Source organism: Magnolia sinica, chromosome 14 (assembly GCF_029962835.1).
Source record: "Magnolia sinica isolate HGM2019 chromosome 14, MsV1, whole genome shotgun sequence".
NCBI classification, from domain to species: Eukaryota; Viridiplantae; Streptophyta; class Magnoliopsida; order Magnoliales; family Magnoliaceae; genus Magnolia; species Magnolia sinica.
In genome coordinates, this window is record NC_080586.1 from 69,816,198 (window position 1) to 69,836,645 (window position 20,448).

The following is a 20,448-nucleotide window of genomic DNA, read 5'->3' on the forward strand; positions in this document are numbered from 1 at the left end:
TTCTAATGATCGAGACTGAATTAGATGTGGACATTTCCCGTACTTTAAAAAAAATATTAAATAAAAATAAATAAATAAAAAATCTTTACTTGCCATACAATGTTTTGCTAACTCTCGAGGCATGAGCTACAGTGTTCAGAAACATTCGTGCACTCAAATATAGAAAGCACACAGCAAAGTATTAAATCAAGCACCATGTAATTAGAGAAATCATTATCACTAAGTATGATGATTAAGGTAAACCATTACATTAATGTTTACACCCAGAGACAAATGCATAATTCTGCTTACCATTGACCTGGACAAATGCATGGATATGATATAGAAATGTACTTGACAATGTGGGCCCAATGCATGCCAATGGCATACATGCATGTGCACATGTACAGAAATGACCATGGATGCTTGCAAATAAGAGTGTGCAGTACAATGAAGTACAAGCGAGCAATTTTTCTAATGATGATATAAATAATCATAGTTGAGCCATCACAAAAAGCCTAAACCAAAAGAGAACCTGTCATGACAATAACAGCTTCACCTCGGATGAGTACTCGATGTGTCTCCTCTTCTAGATGGAGGTCTAATCTTCCACCCCGTGGAGATGCCTGGTTCAAGTATACATTTGGGTGAGAATACAATGAATGAATGAATGTGTGTGTCTCTATATATATATATATATAGATATATAGATAGATAGAGAGAGAGAGAGAGAGAGAGAGAGAGAGAGAGAGAACCATGTAGGCAATAAGATCATGTTTTCCCAACTTTTTACTCCAGTAAGGTGCTAGTGCACAATGTGCGCTCCCACAAACGGGATCCTGAAAGAAGCAAAAGTAATTTAAAACGGAAGTTTAGAGATGGTGATGGTTGTGAAGATTTTCTTCATGAATTATGTTATTGTTAATGACTATGGACGTGGGCTGGATGACTATACGACCAACCTAGATGAATGTAACAAGGGATAAGGGGCCATACCCATACAGTGGTATGGCTTACCTAGTCTTAAGTTTTTATCCATGTGTCCCTTATGTAATCTATTAGGTGTACTTAATATACACATGCATTTTGTAAGTTAGGGCGTGTTTGGATTTCACAATTCCATGGTAAAGTAATGCAAGTTTGTAATGATTACTTACCATAAAAATTTCTGGGGGTGGGTCTGATGGGGACATCACGCGCACACGCGCACGCACGCCGCCCCTACGCACCTACGGAAGGAAAGGGAGGGCCCCACCGTCGATCTGGCTCGATGACGACGTCCAGGGAGGGCCTCCTAGTTAGAAGACGGAGTTTTGGTTCATTAGAGTGGGCCCGATAATCAAGTAAAGCCCATCATGGGAACTCATGATCGGGGCCCACTAGTCGGATTGATTTCATATTTTAGTTTTTTATTATTTATGTTACTTAGAATATCATGAACGCTTTAGATTTCTTTGATTAGTTTTTATTTTGGTTTACTTAATCACTAAGTAATAGGTTGCGCACATGGCGCGAGTTTTGGGGTATAGGGTTTTCCTATAAATAGGCACCCGTTGTAGTTCTTTTGATTTATTGAAGTTTAATAAAAAAATTCTTGCAAGTTTTTTCCTACTCTCTGAGTTTCTGAGTTGTGGAAATTTTCAAGTGGGTGTGAAGCCCTCCCTTTTCTCACCCTAGGGTTCCTTGAGTTGGAATTGGTGAATCTCTTAGATTAGGGACTGGTTACTGTGCATGTGTGGATGATTTGTATTTCCCTTTAAGCATCGTTTGGTCCATAATTTTACTGATCTAGTCCTAGCTTGTGTAGGCCTGGACCCGCACTGATTCCCCTAGCTTGAATGTTTGAACTTTTGTGTAGGATGTGGAATTTTTATGTTATTGTTTCTGAATTAGTATGATCTAAGCCTGAAATCTTGCATATCATATTTAAATTTCATGTCCTGCATCAGGGTCAATTACAATCGTTGACTTTGGAGGTGAGCTGTTTGCATGCAGATGAATTTATAAGTAATTACGGTTGACCGTGTGATTATCTGTTTGGCTAAAGAAGGAATTACAGCCATTACATATGAATACGTTTCGGTGCTCCTCAACCACTCATCTTTTGTGCTACTTTCATGTCGACCAAATCCAATGTCCATCAAAGGCTGAAACCCTTTCCAGACTTTGAGGGCCATGCACCATCTCAAAGCTATGACAGTGTACAAAGACATACAGTGGGCCCAACTTTCATCGGACCAAAGTCAATGTGATCTGTATTATGTGATGTTGTTCTATATTTAACTGAACCTCCACAACCGAACCAAAAATTGATGAAGTTTGGGAAGATTATGATTGAGATAGTTGATAGGCAAGCATTTGGAGGAGGCAAATTGTGGCATACAAGTTTGAGAAATAAAGTTTAAATTTTTTGTCCTTCAAGCAACTGCAGTCCCAATGGAAAGAGTTCAAAAACTAACCTCCATCTATTGCTCATTTCCATTGCAAGGTAAACAGGACAACAATTTGGTGATGATCATCTTCCCATAAAACATTTCTCTCATGTTGCCATTAGGGAAGTAGAATAGCTGTTATCGGCAGGATACATGATGCATGTGTAGACATTTTTGACAGATGCATGTTGTAAGAACATGGTAAGAAAGGGACAACAGTTTCATTTCGGGGGTTATTGGGGACATGCAAAACATGGGGAAAAAAAACGAATCATAAGAATTGTGAATGCAACATATCAATGGCGGGAGTGTTACCTGATGAATCTAGTAAGAAGGCAAGAGTAGTTGTATTCAATAGGTAAGACTCCCGCCAATGACATGTTGCATTCACAATTCTTATGTTTTGTTTTTTTTGCATAAGGGAAGAGAAGAGGGGCGTGTAGCCCCAATTCACTCACTCACTCACTCTCTCTCTCCCTCATCTTTTTTTTTTTTTTTTTTTGTTTTCCTATTTCCTTCAAGGTATTCCGTAATGCTAGTGGTGGCCATAACAGCCACCACCGTTACCGTTAGGATACGGGCTGTAACAGCCATTACACACACTCTCTCTCTCTCTCTCTCTCTCTCTCTCTCTCTCTCTCTCTCTCTAAATATGAAAAAAAAAAACCCTATATCGGCACCATAACAGTCTGTTACGGCCGTTACGGGGGGCGTAACAGGCCATTACAGGTCATTTTTCTGTAACGGTCGTTATGACCTCATAACGCGTAACGGTGGCCAGCGTTACTTAAACAATTTTGCATACTTGATTTCCATTTACTTCTACATAAATATACAATTATGATTAGTTTTCAAGTTGAAAATAGCCTTTTCTTATGAGGGAATATGAGATAATGTAGAAAGCTGTGAAGATATTTCCCATCTGATTATTTTATTAACTTCATAGAACCTTCATACTCTTGTTTTTGTTTTGTTTTGTTTTGTAATTTCTTATCGTTCTTCTTTTCTTTATTGATTATTTCTTATCACTTTCCTAGTAAGTACGACAACCTTCTGCAGCTTTTGGGATCTATCTTTTTTTATACTTTAGCTCAGTGAGTACTTTGGGATCTAGTATATTGCGAGTGAGTAAAGAAGTCAATGTAGGGAAAGGTGTTTTGCCATTTAGATGTGGAAATTGAATTGCTTACCAACTACTCACATTCGAAATCATGCAAGGAATTAGAGCTGGGCATCGGACCGAGTCGAATTGGATTGGGCCCAACCCGATTCGGTTCGAAATTTGCAGGGTCAAACCCGAACTCGATCCGATCCGGTACCGATTCCGGGCCATCTTAGTCGATCCGATCCGATCTTCTGCCGCCCTGAACCGATCCGAGTCCGACTCAGTCAAGAAAATCGAGTCGGATCGGATTGGACAAGGTTCGAATCATTCATTTTTTCCAACGGTGTGAAAATTATTATTCTCATTGTTTCCTATTGTGTGATCTACTTGATTATTGGATATACTTAAAATTTAGTATCAACCCCTAAATTGATATGGAAAAACTGATGGACAGTGTGGATAAACCAAAAAATTCAAGACGGGCCCTGCATAGTTTACTCAGTAGGATAAAACCGTAAAGCTCACGCCAGCTACATAGCTTCTTGAAGAAGCTTATACCTGCAACATGACTTCCTGAAGAAGCTTCAAGTCACGTGCTCGAAGACAAGCACTCTCTGGAAATAAGATTGAGTATCGTACTGAGTAAACTCATTTGGGCCCACCTTGAATGTATGCGGTTTATCCAATCCGTCCATACGTTGTTTCAGCTAATTTTATACGTTGAGCCTAAAATTGAAGCATATACAAAGCTCAAGTGAACCAAACCACTGGAAACAGTGGGAATAATGATTTCGACCGTTGAAATCTTTCTAGTGCCCACAGTGATATTTATTTGTCATCCAACATGTTCATAAGATCAAAAATACTTGGATGAAGGGAAAGATAAAATATCAGCTTGATCCAAAACTTCGGTGGCCCCTAGAAATTTTCAATGGCAGACACTCATTTCACACTATTTCCTGTGGTGTGGTCTATTTGATCTTTGGATATACTTTATTTTTGGCATATGGAAATGAAATTAACTTTTAAAATGGATGGACGGTGTGGATCAAATAGATAAATCACGGTGGATCCCACAGAGTTTACTCAGTACGCTTAGCATATTGAGTTACTCAGTACGCAATCCACTTCCCACTCTCTGACCTCTGTAGCTACTAGCTAGCTAACACCAGCTATACAGGCAGTTGCTCTAGGTATGTGTCACTCGAAGACGAGCACTGACGCACCTCGAGCTCTTAGTTTTACAAACAGTTCAAAGGAGATCAAAGTTACATGAGCCTTACAGTGATGTATTTATTATATCTACACCGTTCATCTATTTTCAGAGATCATTTTAGAGCATTATCCAATAAATGAATCATATCCAAAGATCATATGGACCACACCATAAATAGAAGCGGAGATAATGATTTTCACCGTTAAAAAATTTGTAGGATCCACCTACTAATATGAGATATAGGGAGGGGTAAACTTGTAATTTACTAGTTACTACACCCGGTGCGGTCCGGATCGAATCGGATCGGATCCAAACGGATCAGATTTCGGTTCGGTTCGGTCGGATTTGCTACTTACCCGAATCCGATCCGATTGTCGTTCGGATCTAACCGCTCCTACCCGAACCTACTGATCCAGGCTATTGGTTCTGTTCAAATCGGGGTGGATTGGGTCGGATCGGGTCCATTTCGTCCACCTCTACAAGGAATCCTATATCATCATCATAATCGTGTCCCAGCTATTGGGATTAGCTTTAGGAATCCTGTTTTGTCAAACACTCCTAAGGACCCTCACCAATCATCCCTATCTGTTTGTGAGTGGAATCCTGCTCGCAAATATAAAATCTATGGGAGACAAGGAACTGAAACAATGTTAAATAGATGAATGAAGATGCCTTACAAAAGGGAAATGTTGGTCTAGAAATGCCCTTAATGCCCTTTATGGGTGGATAACGTTGATTCTTCATAATGTGTTCCAAGAGCATATCTAGGATGTGAAGATATGATGATGGTGGTAATGGTGCTGCTGCTGTTGCTGATGATGATGATGTGTTTGGAAAATCAACATTTTCTTGCCAAGTTATAGTTGTTTGAAATGATTCAATCAAGTAAGCCCCTAACAAACCTATCGGTAGACAGATATCTATTTTATTATTTTTATCATCATAGGTAGATAGATATTTAGATGTACTATAGTATTATTAATTAATAATATCCATTGATCAAGAGAATCAACACATTAGCAATGATCACAGATATCAGCTCCATAACAGAAGTTGCATGGTTTAACCTAAAATAATGGCATATTACCTCATTGACGCCCAACTTTGGACAGAAGAAACGAGTAAAAAAATCAAATCCAGATCCATCAGGAGCCAGTCCTGTAATGATAACCCCGCTTGCAGCACATTCCCGTAGCTCATCAAACTGGGGTTGGAGATCAGCAACAGCCTTTCCTGATGGCAGCTCCACCTATAAAAAAAGGATGAGATTCATCTTATGATGACAGATCAAAGAAAGCCTCCACAAATGAATTCAGAAGATTACCAATCGAAGTTGTGCTCCAACAACACACAAAGGGAAAAAAAGGGGGGTCTTTCTTTTCCTATTAAGTGTACCGCAAAAACATTATTTCAAGAAACTACTAAAATCATCCTTCAAATTGCATTCAGGAAATGGAGACAGCTCTAACTTTATGTTGGGTAATTTAGCCTTTTCCAAGCAGATTCTTTGGTGTAACCCCATTGAAAAGTTATTACTGCAATAACAAAATGCACTTTGTATGATGGTTCTCAAACTTGCAGACTCAACTGGAGACTTAGCCAAGTGAACTCGAAGCAAGTTGATTTTGAGCTGAGTCTCTAGGAAACTCAAACGCAAGGTTGACTTGTTCCGGAGTGGACAAGACTCGTCGAGTCGGCTTGACTATTCAGCTGACTTGACATAACTCGGCATGACTCAAACCAAGTCACTCACCCAGTCAGCAGCCTTTATAATAATAAAAATAAAATGGCAGAGAAGAAGATTTGAATCCACAACAGTCTTTGAAAGTGCAATTCTGTTGCCAGCTTTCCACAAGCTGAAGTCATGGTTCACTTTGGATTTTTTTTTTTTTTTTTCATATTATACATTCTAGCGATTCTAAATTTTTACCAACCCTTCTAGTATTCTTCATTTTTATATAGTATAATATCAAGTTGAGTCAAGTCGATTTACGACTGTTTCGAGTCTTCAAGTCGACCCGACCCGACTCGACATCTAGTTGAGTCGAGTTTTCAGGTTTTTGAACTATGCTTTATTATGTACACACAACGCTAAATAAAAGAGGTTTTTTAAACACCTTAACATGGTATGATGTTTCCTTTTCTTTTGATACATCATAGGGTATGGTTTGTTGCAGAAGATGCCTGCTTATACTCGGAGGAGTAGGATTGCCAGTGCTACTTTCCTCGTAAATGATCATATATGCAATGTGGCTTATGGGACAGAAGCAAGCGTTAATCAGGTGGGGCCCAGCATGTATGAGCTGTAGCCTGAAATAAAGATCAGCTGAGTGGTTAGGTAGATCACATCAAGTGGACTGTTGGTCTAGGTATGTGGCTAACATGATCGTAGAACAGCCTGATTTTCAGGCCATGACATGTACATGATAGGGTCTCACTTACAGAAGCTTGAGTCCCACACACATTGGTGCATCTGTAAAGACTAAGACTCAGAATCCTTATCTCATAAGTAGCCTTTGTTTTTAACCTCACTTGCGCGAGTTTTTAATAAAATTTTGTTACCTCACAACTATAAAAATAAATAAATAAATAAATAAAAACAGGTATAGGAGAAGAAACCGGAAGGAGGGCATACAATGACATCACCGTTGGTAGTTCTCTTTACATTCAGCATGGAAGCACCATTCAATGTTTGGGGAATTGATGGTATCTCTGTGGAATCGCAATCGACAAACGGGATTGTAGGAAAACCCAATTCAATAGAGAAGCGTTCTTCTTGTTTATCATTCGAAGACCTTAAGGTGTCTAATTGCTTAAACCTGTCAATCTTTTCAGCAGTCAGAAGTCCAGATTTTGTGAAGAATTCAATTCTGTTCGTTGCTGATAAACCAGATGTAAAAAGAAAATGTGCAGCTGCTAAGGTTGCATGACCACAAAGTTTGACCTGCAAATAAGAACAATGCATGATTCAACATTAATGAATACAAAAACAATAAAAGAAATAGGGAACTGATTTGTCATATCCACATGCTATGATAGCTGCACTCTTTTTTCTGCTTTTAAGAATACAATAGCTACAATTTTTTTTCTGGTCAGTACACTGTTACAACATTTTATGGTACTCCTAAAAGTAGAAAGGGCATGCCCACCAAAAAGTCTGCAAAGAAGTGCCTTTTCAGAAATGAGGCCGAATTCTCTATTTGTTCCCGACAAGGAACTTTCCTGTTCGGAACTTAGTTTGTGGATGCAGGGCCCATGGTTGCTCTATCCAATCCATTGATCTGAGAGCCCCCATCATGGATGGACCATTCCCCCGAAATCTTGCAAATTGGAAGATCCTAGCCATCGATTCTTTGGCCTTTCCTCTATTGAATGTGGTCTGTTAATGCATTTCTTTTTAATCATGTATTTGCATGCCAACAACGAGAAGCTGAGAGAATATTCTGGGAATGGTCCATCCATGATGAGGGGTGCTAGATCAATGGCTTGGATAGACCACCCATCGCCTCACATCTACAAACTAGGTTCCAAACAGGGAAGTTCCTTGTTCAGAACAAATAGGGAACTCAATCTCTTAAGAAATATATGAGAAATTTGAAGTCCCAAAAAAGGTAGCATTGCAAGATGAAATTCCCATAATTCCAAATTCTGCCCTGATCCACAAACTGCAATTAGGTTGGATGCACCAAAAAAATGAGTGGTTACAAAGTAAAGCTGTTTCTCTCATGATTTTAGGGCCTGAGGGCAATTGGGAAACAGAGAAGAGTAACTCAAAATGCAAATTGGGTTAACTTTAAGAATCTGAAACCCATTCCAAAGTCCAACCTAATACTTATTCAAGCAGTAAATATGAGAAAACACAACTTTAAAAATCCCCAAATGCTTCAACAGAATTGAAATGGATAGTTAATTGATACTTTTGGCTGTGTACGATGCATGATACAGAGGCACTTAGAAAAGGTACGCGTGGCTTATATTAACCCAAATTAAACAGATTAAATTGTGGAACCCACTGTCATTGAGGGCCCATTTGGACACACCCTTCAAAAGGGTGCTTCAAAAGGGTGTTTGAGGCCTAAATGCAGTTTTGATCTAAACGGCATTTCATGTCGTGTGTTTGGATACCCTTTGCAAACCCCTATCTCATCTTTGGCTCGACAAGATAGGCGTTGAAACACCTACTCGACAAAAACCAATCCGATGCTGAGTCGACCGAGAAAGCAGGCTGGAGAACCCCTTCCCTTGAAACCCCCTTTTTAGGAAGAGCGTCCAAATGGGCCCTTAATTACAGTATAAAAATCAGGTCAGTTAAACAATCCTAACCACTGATTCGTGGACACTTGTTTTTTGAAATAAGACCATTGGATATATTTTATTTTAACCTTCTCATGTGTGGCATTATGGCACTCCTCCCAAGATTGGAGCTTCTGGTTGGTTTGTGGGAAGGAATATTATCCTAACCATCGACGATTCAGAAGTGCTCATTGATCATCCTGAATATGTCTTTTGTGTTTGGCCAACGCCAAGTTGGTTAACCACATTCTTATCCATTGCGACTTTGCTAGCTGTGTTTGGATGTCTCTCATCACTAGATTCAATCCAGTGTGGTCTATGCCTTTCGATATTGACAACCTTCTCTTAGCTTGGCATGGGGTGACTTTCCACAAGAGCTTGCAGATGGTATGGAGGCTTTGCATTCTAGCCGGATTGTGGGCTATTTGGGGTGAGAGGAATAATAGATGCTTTTGTAATGTATCTGTGACATCGATTGGGTTGTCCGTAATGTTTGGAACCTTGTGAAGGAATGGACGGCAGCCAATGGTTGGCTGGAGAAGTTGTAATATTCTCTCTTTTGTTTTGTTTTCTTGTTTCTGTTGTTCCTGTTTTGGCGCTATCCCAGTGCTTTTTCACTGAAAGCTCTAGTTATCCTTCAAAAAAAAAAAAAAGAGTCCAACAATCTAATATTTTGATAATTGAATAAGAGTAATTTTCAGTTCATGATACATCTAAACTGGTGCCCATAATTTGAACCATTTAGTTTGAATTATTTGTATGCCACTTCAGCAAATTTTAAGTTGTTTCTAACTGCCTGTGTATCATCCATCACACTCTGCCAGAGTATCAAATTAATCCTCAATTGAAATTTGTGCATGCACCAAAGTTAAATTGAGCTTAGCCTTAGGCTTACAAGGGAACATATAAATGGTTGCATGCAATAACAAATGAGCCAAACTTCTAGCCAAATTACTACTAACTGCCAAACAGGTCCCATAATACCATCATCTAGATGGGAACCCTATGGCTTGGAGTTGTTGCATTTTTATTTTTATTTTCAAAGATAACGGGATTATATTAAAAAGAAAAGGGGATTACAAAAGAGACTGCTGAGATAGCAGAAGAGACTAAAAGCCTAAAAAAACAAGATTATAATCCTTAAGACTGATAACATTAGCTGCCCATTCAACAATAAGATTTTTGGCCCTGACACACACCACTAGGGCTGAGCATTGATTGTTGTTAAAGCATCTGTCGTTCCTTTCCTCCCAGACTAACCACCATATGACAAGGATCGCCATTCTCCAAATACGAGTTCTGTCTTTGCCCATCTTGAAACCATACCAGGACGTCAACATTTTGGAGGACGACTTTGGGTTACACCCACTAATGTTGAATCTCTTGAAAAATTCCAACCAGATTTGGACAATAAACGGGCAATGGACCATAAGGTGGTCAACCGATTCTTCATCTTGCATACAACAGAGGCAGATATTGACAAGTTGCATGCCCCTCTTTCTTACGTTATCGACTGTGAGGATCCTCTTTTTACCAACCAGCCAGCCAGAGCAGGTGTTTTTTTTTTTTTTTTTTTTTTTTGGGCTGGGTACTTCTAGATAAAAAGGAAACCGGGGGATCGCTGGATTGGGAGCTGGAACAAGGAAAGAGTATAGGGATCTAACCGAGAACATACTACTCTTGTCCAGCTTCTAGATGAGGTTGTCTGACGAAGCCTGGTTAGGAACCACCTTAGAAATACAATCAAGAAGCCCCACATATTCTGATACCTCCCAGTCTTGCAGATTTTTGATGCACTTTACTTCCCAAACAATGTTGTCACCAGCAATATCATAGCAACTGGCAATAGGGATATTCTTTTCTGGGGCGAGACGGTAAATATCAGGGAACCTGATTTTTAGAGGTTCGTCACCTACCCACTGATCTTCCCAAAATCGAAAGGCAGTACCATTACCAAGCTCAAAACTGATATTATCAATCACCGCTTTCTTGCACCGCAATATTCCTTTCCGAATGAAAGAGGCCCTATATGTTGAGGCATTTTTGGTCCACCATCCACCAGGAGACGAACCATTCTTGCCTTTGATGAGGGTGTTCCAGAGAGCATTACCTTCTGTTCCCAATCTCCATATCCATTTTCCGAGGAGAGCTTGATTCATTGTCTTCAAATTTTTTATGCTGGAATGCTTACAGACTTCTTACCATTTGAGAAGGTGAAGTTTTTTCTGGTTATCCTTCCCACACCACAGGAAGTCACGTCTGAGCTTGTCGATGGTGTGCAGGACCGACGTAGGACAACGGAATAGGGACATGAAGTATATGGGAAGGCTTGAAAGGGCTGATTTGATGAGAGTCAGACGTCCTCCCATCGATAGGTATTGACACTTCCACCTTGCGAAGTACTTCTGAAATTTATTCACGATCTTGTCCCACATTGAGATCGGCGGAGGGCCAAAAGCGAGGGGGAGCCCCACGAAAGTGGATGGGAAGGAGACGGCCGGGCATCCGAGGGAATCAGCATATGTGGAAAGATCTGAATCTGATAAATTGATGCCGTAAACTTTGGATTTTGCCAGATTGACTCTCAGCCCCAAAACAGCCTCAAAGCAGCGTAGAGTCGTGCGCAGATTATCGATAAAGCCCTGATCCGCTTCTGATAGGATGAGCGTGTCATCTGCAAACTGAATGTGGGAGATAGGAATGGGCACGCCTGGCATCGCGATCCCTTTGAGGATACCTGCTGCCTAACATTGAAGCAACATTTGAGATAGGGCCTTGCCCACCAGAAGGAAAAGGAGAGGGGATAGGAGGGGTCACCTTGGCGGATGACTGTTAAAGAATCCTTCAGGGGTGCCATTGAGCAGAACAGAGAAATGGGCTGACTCGACACACGCTTCGATCCACCTCCTCCACTTCTCTCTGAAACCCATACGAGTTAGCATGTACTGCAGAAATCCCCAATCCACCTGATCATAGGCTTTTTCAATATCCAGCTTGCAGAAAATGCTCTTCACTCTAGACTTATGGCACGAATGAAAGCATTTGTTCCCAATCAGGGTGCAATCAACTATCTGTCTACCCCTAATTAACGCATTCTAGTACTTGGATATAAGCTTCCCCATAACTTTAGATAGTCTTGCGGACAGAATTTTAGCTAGGATCTTGTATGGGCCCCCTATGAGACTGATAGGGAGAAATTCAGAGAACGAGCTTGTGCCAGCTACCTTAGGAATAAGCGCAATGAAGGACGCACCTAGACCTTTGGATAATCTGCCCCTTAAATGAAATTCATGCAGGAAATCCATAATGTCCTGATGGATGGTCTCCCAAAATGTTTGGAAGAACACCATGGGAAAACCATCAGGACCAGGAGTTTTTTCCCCCCCCCCCCCCCCCCCCCAATCGAATCTATGGCCACTTTGGCCTCTTCTTCAGTGAACCGAGCCTCCAGAACATCCACTTCTGACTCCTCGAGCGAGTTGAAAACAATGCCATCTAGGTTGGGTCTGATCCACTCTTTAGCAGAAAGAAGGGACTTGAAGTGGAGGACAGCATGGTCAGCTATCTCCTGTTTGTCGTCGATATAAACACCATCCATTGTGATGCTAAGGATGGCTTTAGCTCGGGCATGCATATTGGCTATGTTATGGAAATATCTGGTATTCTTATCATCCTCTGATATCCATCTGGCCCTGGATTTCAGCTTCCAAGATATTTCGTCCTCTAACGCCCTGGCCAATATAGATTGAATGATCTGCATATGTCTGCTCAACACTTCTAGAGTCATGGGGGCACCTTCTGCTTCAGAGTCGATACGTTGGAGTTCAGCGAATAAGGCCTCCGATTCTGCGTCACGTCTTCGTAACTCTCCTTCCTTCCATTCTTTAATCTTCTCCTTAAGAAGTCTGAGCTTGCAGAGAAGTCTATGACCAGCAAATCCTTCAGTTTGGAAGGCAAGCCACCACTCCTTGATTTTCCGATGAAATCCTTCAATTTTGAGCCACGATGAATTGAATTTGAAGGGTTCAGGGGCCCAATTATCTTCTTCCATCGAGAGGAGAATCAGGCAATGGTCCGACGTTGTTCTGGGGAGAGCTAGCTAGGCCACAGTTGGGAAAGCCTCCAGCCAGTCAGCAAATATGAGAAATTTGTCCAGTCTAGATTGAATTTGAATCCTGCGCCCATTAGACCAGGTATATCTGGCCCCTGACAGAGGAAGGTCGACCAATTCCTGAGATTGGATCCACTCTGAGAAGGCCTCCATGGCCGAGGAAGTTCTTCTTCTACGAGAATGCTCCGCCGCAAATCAAATGACATTGAAGTCACCTACAAAGCAAGACGGACCAGTGAAAGACTGTCTAATAGTAGACAATTCATCCCAAAATTCTGGTCTGATAGAATCCTCATTAGGGCCATAAACCACAGTAATGAGACAACGAAAGTTAGAGTACTTATCTTGCCGAATTGCTGAAGTTGAAAAGACCCCTATAGTGGAGGATTGGAGCTCCCATTTGGAAGACTTCCATGCTACTAGGATGCCTCCCGACGAGCCAAATGCATCTAGCGTAACCCGCTTAGCATCCTTGACCTTCCATAAAGTGGCCGGTAACGCATCTTTGAACCGAGGGACCTTGGTTTCCTGAAGGCATATGACGTCCGGGTCTTTTCTTCTGATGGATTCCTTGATCAGACATCTTTTCTGTTTAGAACCCACCCCCCTCACGTTCCAAGAGAGGATTCTCATTGGGGCACTGAGCTTCCTCGGTTCCCCTTTCGCCCACGCCTTGCACTGGATGAAGCTACGACGCTTGGACTCGGTTGCAGGCTATGGAGTTCACGGTTGCTGATGGGTCTAGAAAGCTGTTTGGATGGAGTTCTAGGAGCTGAGAGAGGTCTTCCTCTGTTTTCGATGCACTGAAATAGGGCGATGTAGTCCTCATCTCTGTCTCCAAATGATAATCACAGGGATCTACCCACATGCCCGACCGCATCTCTGATCCATTTCTTGCTTTGGATCGAATCAAATAATTCCTCCCTGCTTTTGTCCTCAGAGGAGCCCATATCAATAGCTTCTTGTTGATGAAGAAGGTAATCCGCACGCATCTGCAAAGGCTCTGCTACAATCACATCGCCAGGATTGGCTTCCTGGAAAATGGTTATGGGGCCCAAATCAGCCCAGTCACGAGAAGGGGGTATGGATGTGACTGGAGATGTGGGAAGCGATGGATAGGTTTGGGACTCAGAGAATCGGCTATCTGATTCATCACCTCTGGAGAAATCATCACCCATGGCTGTAGGAGATTGAATCCTTACAAGAAGTGAGGGCATTGGTTGCTGTGGAGGGGCTGGTTTATGGAGGTGGGCGAGAAGATTGTCAGGAATGGGACGTGGACAGGGTGGGGGTACTAAAATAAGAACGAGTATAGGATTTAGGGAAACGGGTACGGGTACAAGTGATGTGAGCAATGTATTAAGGGAGCGACGGATTCGGGTCGAGAAAGGGCCCGGTTCAGTGGACCTTGATATCGATGAGCGAGGTTAGCCTCGAGCTGGTCGATCCTGGCGACACGTGGAGGGGGTTTAAGGCCGCCTCGGGATATCCAAACGCTACATGTCTAAATCCCGACGATGAGGCTTCTTCGATGCTGGAGCCCCTCGGGAATTAGCGATCCACGAGCTGACGTGGCTGAATTTGCACTGCACGCGAATCGAGCCCTACTGAGCGCTCGTTGAGAAGGTCCTTCTCTCGAGGCGCCATCATAGCGATCATGCTACGTGTCCTGTTCTCCGGCTCCCGCCGTTGCTTATCCTTGAAGCAACCACCAACGACGGCGGGATTTGACGCAGAGATCTCGGCAATCCTGCTGCGTATTTCCCCCGCTGGCTGGATGCAGGCGTGATCAACGATGACTGCAGAGGAGCTGGCAGGGGTCGCGAATGGGAGTCTGCTGGAGTATGGAAGACGTACACCCTCAGTGGTCGTCTTCTCCGATTCTGGGACCGAAGACGGAGAAGCAGGCTCTTTAGCTCTCCAAAAGTCACCCCATCTAGGGTAGGCCGCTCCAGGCATCTCCTTTTGCACAATGAGTTTGATTTGCCGGTTGTCAACCTTCACCAGCAAGTGAGACGACATGGGAGAACCTTACTTCCTTCTCACCCAAGCTCCGATGACTCCCACCTCCACACCTAATTTTGTTTTGGAATCCATTTCTAGAAGAAAACCCAAGCGAGAGGCTGCCGAGATGAGAAATTCGTCATACCAACATTCCAGTGGGATAACCCAGATGAGAACCCAAACATTTTCCATCCCAAAGATGGAATATTGTCCCACAGCATCGCTTTAACGACCGGACCGTAAGAGTGTCGGTGGCCCGCCATGGTTAGCATCTCAGGGTTAAGACCAGGACATACGTTAACCCAGAGGTTGTTGTAGCCTAAAGGCTTAATATCATAATTGCTGGTATGGAACCCAGTGCAATCTCTGATCCACTCCCTGACCTGCGATAAGAGGGCTCCTTCTTTGGTTATGATCACCACTGTCTTCGCCGATTCAGCTCTGGCTTGATTAAAACTTTCCTGGTTGACAGAGAGACATAACTCCTTCCAGTCATCCTTAGCTTCGTCGTGAGCTGGTCCAGTCGAGGCACTCGTTTCCAGATCGATTCTTGGGGGGTGATAGGGCGTCTCTCTTGGGATTGGGTTACCTTGAAGTAGGGCGTCTCTGAACGAATGACCTTCCACTCTCAAACTATTTCCACCATCCGTTCTCACGGGTTGGGAGTTCATGGGGCTTTGTTTATGCTCCTTTTGAGATTTCAAATTAGAAGAATTCCTCATTTGGTCTCTGTATGTGGGTCCAAATCTGGCCCGCTGAACTAGCATCGGAACCCCCCCGAATTTCACACCATGCAACATTTCAACCACCCTAGCCAACTCAGTTTCCGAGCTTATACGAACCAGGACAAAGCCTTGGTAAGACCCATTATTCCAATCTCTCGGCATTACAACATCCATCATCGCCCCTGCACAGCCGAATATCCTCGATATGTTGATAGGGAGCCATCCTGAGGGGTATCCCCTAACAAAGAGAGTAGGGTAGGAATTCCTCTTTCTTCCCGTAGGTATTGATGCCTTTTGGCTGAGTTTCCTCTTAGCAACAAGATTCCATCCACAGTTCCTAGCGTTGTCTGAGTCCGCGATTTCTTCATCAGCATCGTCTGTAGCTACCAAATCGTCCATTTCTTTTCCTCTTCTATTGCTTCCTTTTGCAGCTATCGTTCTTGGTTCATCTGAGGTGGTCTCCTCGTTTCTCCTTTTGTTCCGTAGCGTCCTCATCCTCGGCAAATGCCGTCGTCATCATCGTTGTGGCATTCAGTCCCTCGTCGTCGTGGTAGTTAGTCCCTCCTTGTTCCTTCAATTCAAAACACTTGATTCATTCTCTAAGAGCTATGGATTTTGAAACGTGGAGTTGTTGCATTTAGCTGGATGGTGGGTAGAAATAAAGTCCTCGGGAACTGATCATCTGTGCAATAGAAACAAGCTCATCATTAATGGGTGCTGTTTATGCCCAAGGACGAAGAGACGGTTGACCACCTATTCCTGAGAACTATTGAGCCGCTCTAATCTCACACGTGCATCTCATCTCCCCATTTCGGCCGAAAGAGTGCAATCAGCACTCCTATTTGCAAGAGATGAATGATCACCTACAAGGCTACAACCACCTATTTCCCACCAATGCATCACAGTGGAGGGCATCACAGCCATGCAAAAGGCAGGCCCCGTCATAAAATTAGTTGTCGATTGAATTTTGGCAGTGTGACCTATAGTTGCAGGAAAGGTGAAGGGGGGCAGACGAACTAGGAAGTGGGAGTGGCAACTAAGTAGAAGGTCCGCGCAACTAAGGGCTCATCTGATGAATGGACCAGCTTGGTTTTCGGGTCAAATGATCTTCATGGTGGGGCTAAGATTTTCCACAGCTTTGAATTTTGAGAAAAGATGGGGTTGTGATGCAGGACAATTAACCACTTGCTCTAAAAGTTTGGACCGATAGAGTATGGCGAACCCACTTGAGCCTAGTGTAAAAATGCCCCTGCATTAATCACCCCTGACAAGACTCGCTCTGATACCACTTTGATGCAGGACAATTAACCACTTGCTCTAAAAGCTTGAACTGATAGAGCATGGTGAATCAATCCCTTTAACTCATAGCCCAGGCCCCACAACCCATGGGTTAGGACCTCGGCCGAACCCCCTCGTGGGCCCCACTTCACATGGGTTCCGCTTCCAACGAGCCACCTGCCTCACACAGGCCGCCCACCCCGAGTGTGCCCTTGCATCCCACAAGCCACCCCACTTGAGCCCGGTGTGAAAATGTCCTTGCATTAGGTTGTATGTGAGAAATTCATACATCAAGGATGTGATCATTTTCAGTTTATCAGTGTCTTCTTCTTCTTCTTGTTCTTGTTTTTATTTATTTATTTATTTTTAATCTCTCCTATTACTGTTTTAGTGTGTATGGTTTGATTAAAGGGCAAATATGAGGCTAACCGAACGGCGGAGACGTGGGAATTGATGATCCAGACCATTGGTATAATGGGCCCCGGAAAAATCGTTCACTGTATGATCCCTTTGTAGGACTGAAAATAGACAGTTACAAGCAGAATCACAGCAACGGTCCACATTCAACTGAGAAGAAGCCAAAGACTGCATGGTTTGGTTCTCTCTATCACCAAGATATTTTCACCACAGAACATCCACGATGGGGCCCATCAAACAGACGAGCTTGATCACTGAAACAAGTCCTCACCAGTATGCAATTCTCAAGGTGTTTTTAGAAAGAAAAAACTCCAAATTGGTAATAAAAAATAAATAAATAAATAAAATTGAAAGAGGGGTTCCTCAGTCCTCACCTCTTCAACAGGTGTGAACCATCGGAGATGGAATCTAGAGTTTGGATGGCCATTTTCTGATCCATTATCAACATCGGGATCGACCCGACGCAGAAAAGCCGTTTCTGAGATATTGAATTCTATCGCAACTGACTGCATCCACTCTTCATCTCTCTCTTCTTCCAACAAACAGATAGCTGCGGGGTTCCCCTTGAACGGCGAATCGGTGAAAGCATCGATCTAATCGAGAAATTAACGGTCTTGATTGAAAGATAAGAAAAAGATGATGATGATGATGGAAGGAAAGGAAGAAAGAGCTATACTTACCACGGAATATTGGACTGGTTTTTTCGCCATCTTTAAAATAATAATAATAATAATAATAAATCCAATAATGGAAGAAATTTTCTCTGTGTTTGTTGTCTTTGTTGTGGCCGTCGTCGTTGTGGCTGTTGCTGTGGTTGATTTCCGTGAAGCTTAGAAGCGATGTTGGCAGTCGAGAAGACGGAGCTTTAGCACAGGAAGTTGCTGTAGTTGGAAGTTGTGTGGAGCCCACGGAGCTTCCCGTGACAAATCCACTCCGTCCATCTGTTTTAAGATCACAATAGGACAGTGGTGGAAAATTAGGCAGATCCAGAGTTCCTGTGGACCACACCACACGAAAAAGCAGGGATTGAGCGCTAACCATTGGAAACTTTACGGGGGCCACGGAAGTTTTGTATCAGGATGATATTTATAAGTACAGTTTATCTGAGTGGTGCTGACCCTATTAACGGTTTAGATCGTATAAAAAAATCATGGTCCACCTCAGGAAGGTTTCAACGGTGGAAGTTTCCATTTCCACTGTTTCGTGTGGTGTGACCCAAATGAGTTTTGGATCTGCCTTATTCTTTGATTTATGTCCTGTTGTGGTCTTTAAAAACTGATGGACGGAGAGGATCTGTCATGGGAATCTTTGTGGGCCCTATACGGATTCCGACTACAGTAACTTCATGTCCCTCGGGCACAGGCAATCCCCGTGCAGGGATGGCGGCTCGTGGACTAGGTGAGGTCAAAGCCTGCCGACGAGCATTGAGAAATTTACGACTGTGGACCCCACCTTTTATCCAGCGGTTTTTTGGAAGCAATACAAACTTAGAATTCGCAGTTGGACCTCCTCGTACGGAGTCAGAATATCAGGACGAAAATACCCCTTCTCCCGACGGAAATGGCTCTTCCACTCCATTTCCTCTCTTTGCTTTTCCTCTCCCTTTCTACCGCCACTTTCCTTGCCATTGCTTTCATCCCCTATTTTCTCACTGCATTTTCGGTAGAAAGATCCAAAAAAACATCCTTTTTGTTAACCCCATATCAACATTTTATCTTTTCTTCTTGAAATGATGGGTCCAGCGAAGAAAGCACACACAAGACAGGTATATATATATATTATTTAATTATTATTACACACAGACACACACTGCACACACTCACGCTGCACACACACCCCACACACTCACACCGGTGGAATTTCACCACCTATGGCACTCGAACTCTTGACCGGGAGTTGAAACTACTGAGAGTTTACCACCTGAGCAAGAGTAACGACCCCATCTTTTATATTTTAAACTCAGTTGGGCCCACATCGAATTTACTATTCATGTTGTCCATCCGTTTTTCCATCTATTTTAAGGGGTTGAGCCCCAAATTGAAGCATATCAAAAGATCAAATGCATCATACCACGGGAAATAATAGGCATAATGATTTCCACCGCCGAAACCATAGTCGGCCCAACAGTGATGTTTGTTTGTTATCAAACCTATTCATAAGATCATACATATATGGATTACTAGAAAACACAATTATAAGCTTGATCCAAAACTTCTGTGGCCCCTAAGAAATGATCACCATTAGAAGTTCAATTCAAAATTTCATGTGGTGTGGTCTATTTCAACATTAGATATGTTTAGATTTTTCAGCTCAAGCCACAAAATTATTTGGTAAGATTGCCCCACTGATTTTCATGTTTGCCCCGCTGATTTTTCAGTTTGCCCCGCTGATTTTCTAATTTCTCCCGCTGATTTTCTAGTTTTCCCCGCTGATTTTCTAGTTTGCCCCGTTGATTTTCCAGTTTGCCCCGCTGATCTTCTAGTTTCCCCCGTTGTTTTTCCAGTTTGCCCCGCTGAATTTAATGATTTGCCCTGCTAAATCTCATGTTTCTCTCACTGAATATCAAGTTTCCCCCATCAATTTCATGTTTTCCCCACTGAATTTCATGTTTTCCTCGCTGACTTTAATGTCTCCCCCGCTGAGTTTACTTATTCGTTAAGTTTGCCTCACTGATTTTCATGCTTGCCCCGCTGATTTTCTAATTTCCCCCGCTGATTTTTCAGTTTGCCCCGCTGATTTTCTAGTTTTCCCTGTTGATTTTCAAGTTTGCCCCGCTGATCTTCTAGTTTCCCCCGCTGATTTTTCAGTTTGCCCTGCTGATTTTAATGATTTGCCCTGCTGAATCTGTAGTTTGCCCCGCTGATTATCTAGTTTGCCCTCCTTGATTT

General features: G+C 42.7%; 1 protein-coding gene across 1 annotated transcript; it reads right to left on the minus strand.

Annotated features, from left to right (window-relative positions):
• Positions 1-201: 201 nt before the first annotated feature.
• Positions 202-18,508, minus strand: LOC131226102 (uncharacterized). The gene is made up of 6 exons (XM_058221791.1): positions 18,241-18,508; positions 17,935-18,153; positions 7,368-7,676; positions 5,820-5,981; positions 735-818; positions 202-605 (listed from the first exon to the last, which is right to left on the minus strand). The coding sequence occupies exons 1-6, from the start codon at positions 18,268-18,270 to the stop codon at positions 498-500; spliced, it is 912 nt and encodes a 303-aa protein (XP_058077774.1). The 5' UTR covers positions 18,271-18,508; the 3' UTR covers positions 202-497.
• Positions 18,509-20,448: the final 1,940 nt, after the last annotated feature.

Excerpts from the sequence above, each read along its gene's own strand:
- LOC131226102 (XM_058221791.1), bottom strand. The coding sequence starts at position 18,270 with ATGGCGAAAAAACCAGTCCAATATTCCGTG. Across the intron at positions 7,677-17,934 it reads GGTTCACACCTGTTGAAGAG|GTCAAACTTTGTGGTCATGC; the intron begins GTGAGGACTGAG and ends TCTTATTTGCAG. Across the intron at positions 5,982-7,367 it reads CTACCAACGGTGATGTCATT|GTGGAGCTGCCATCAGGAAA; the intron begins GTATGCCCTCCT and ends CTTTTTTTATAG.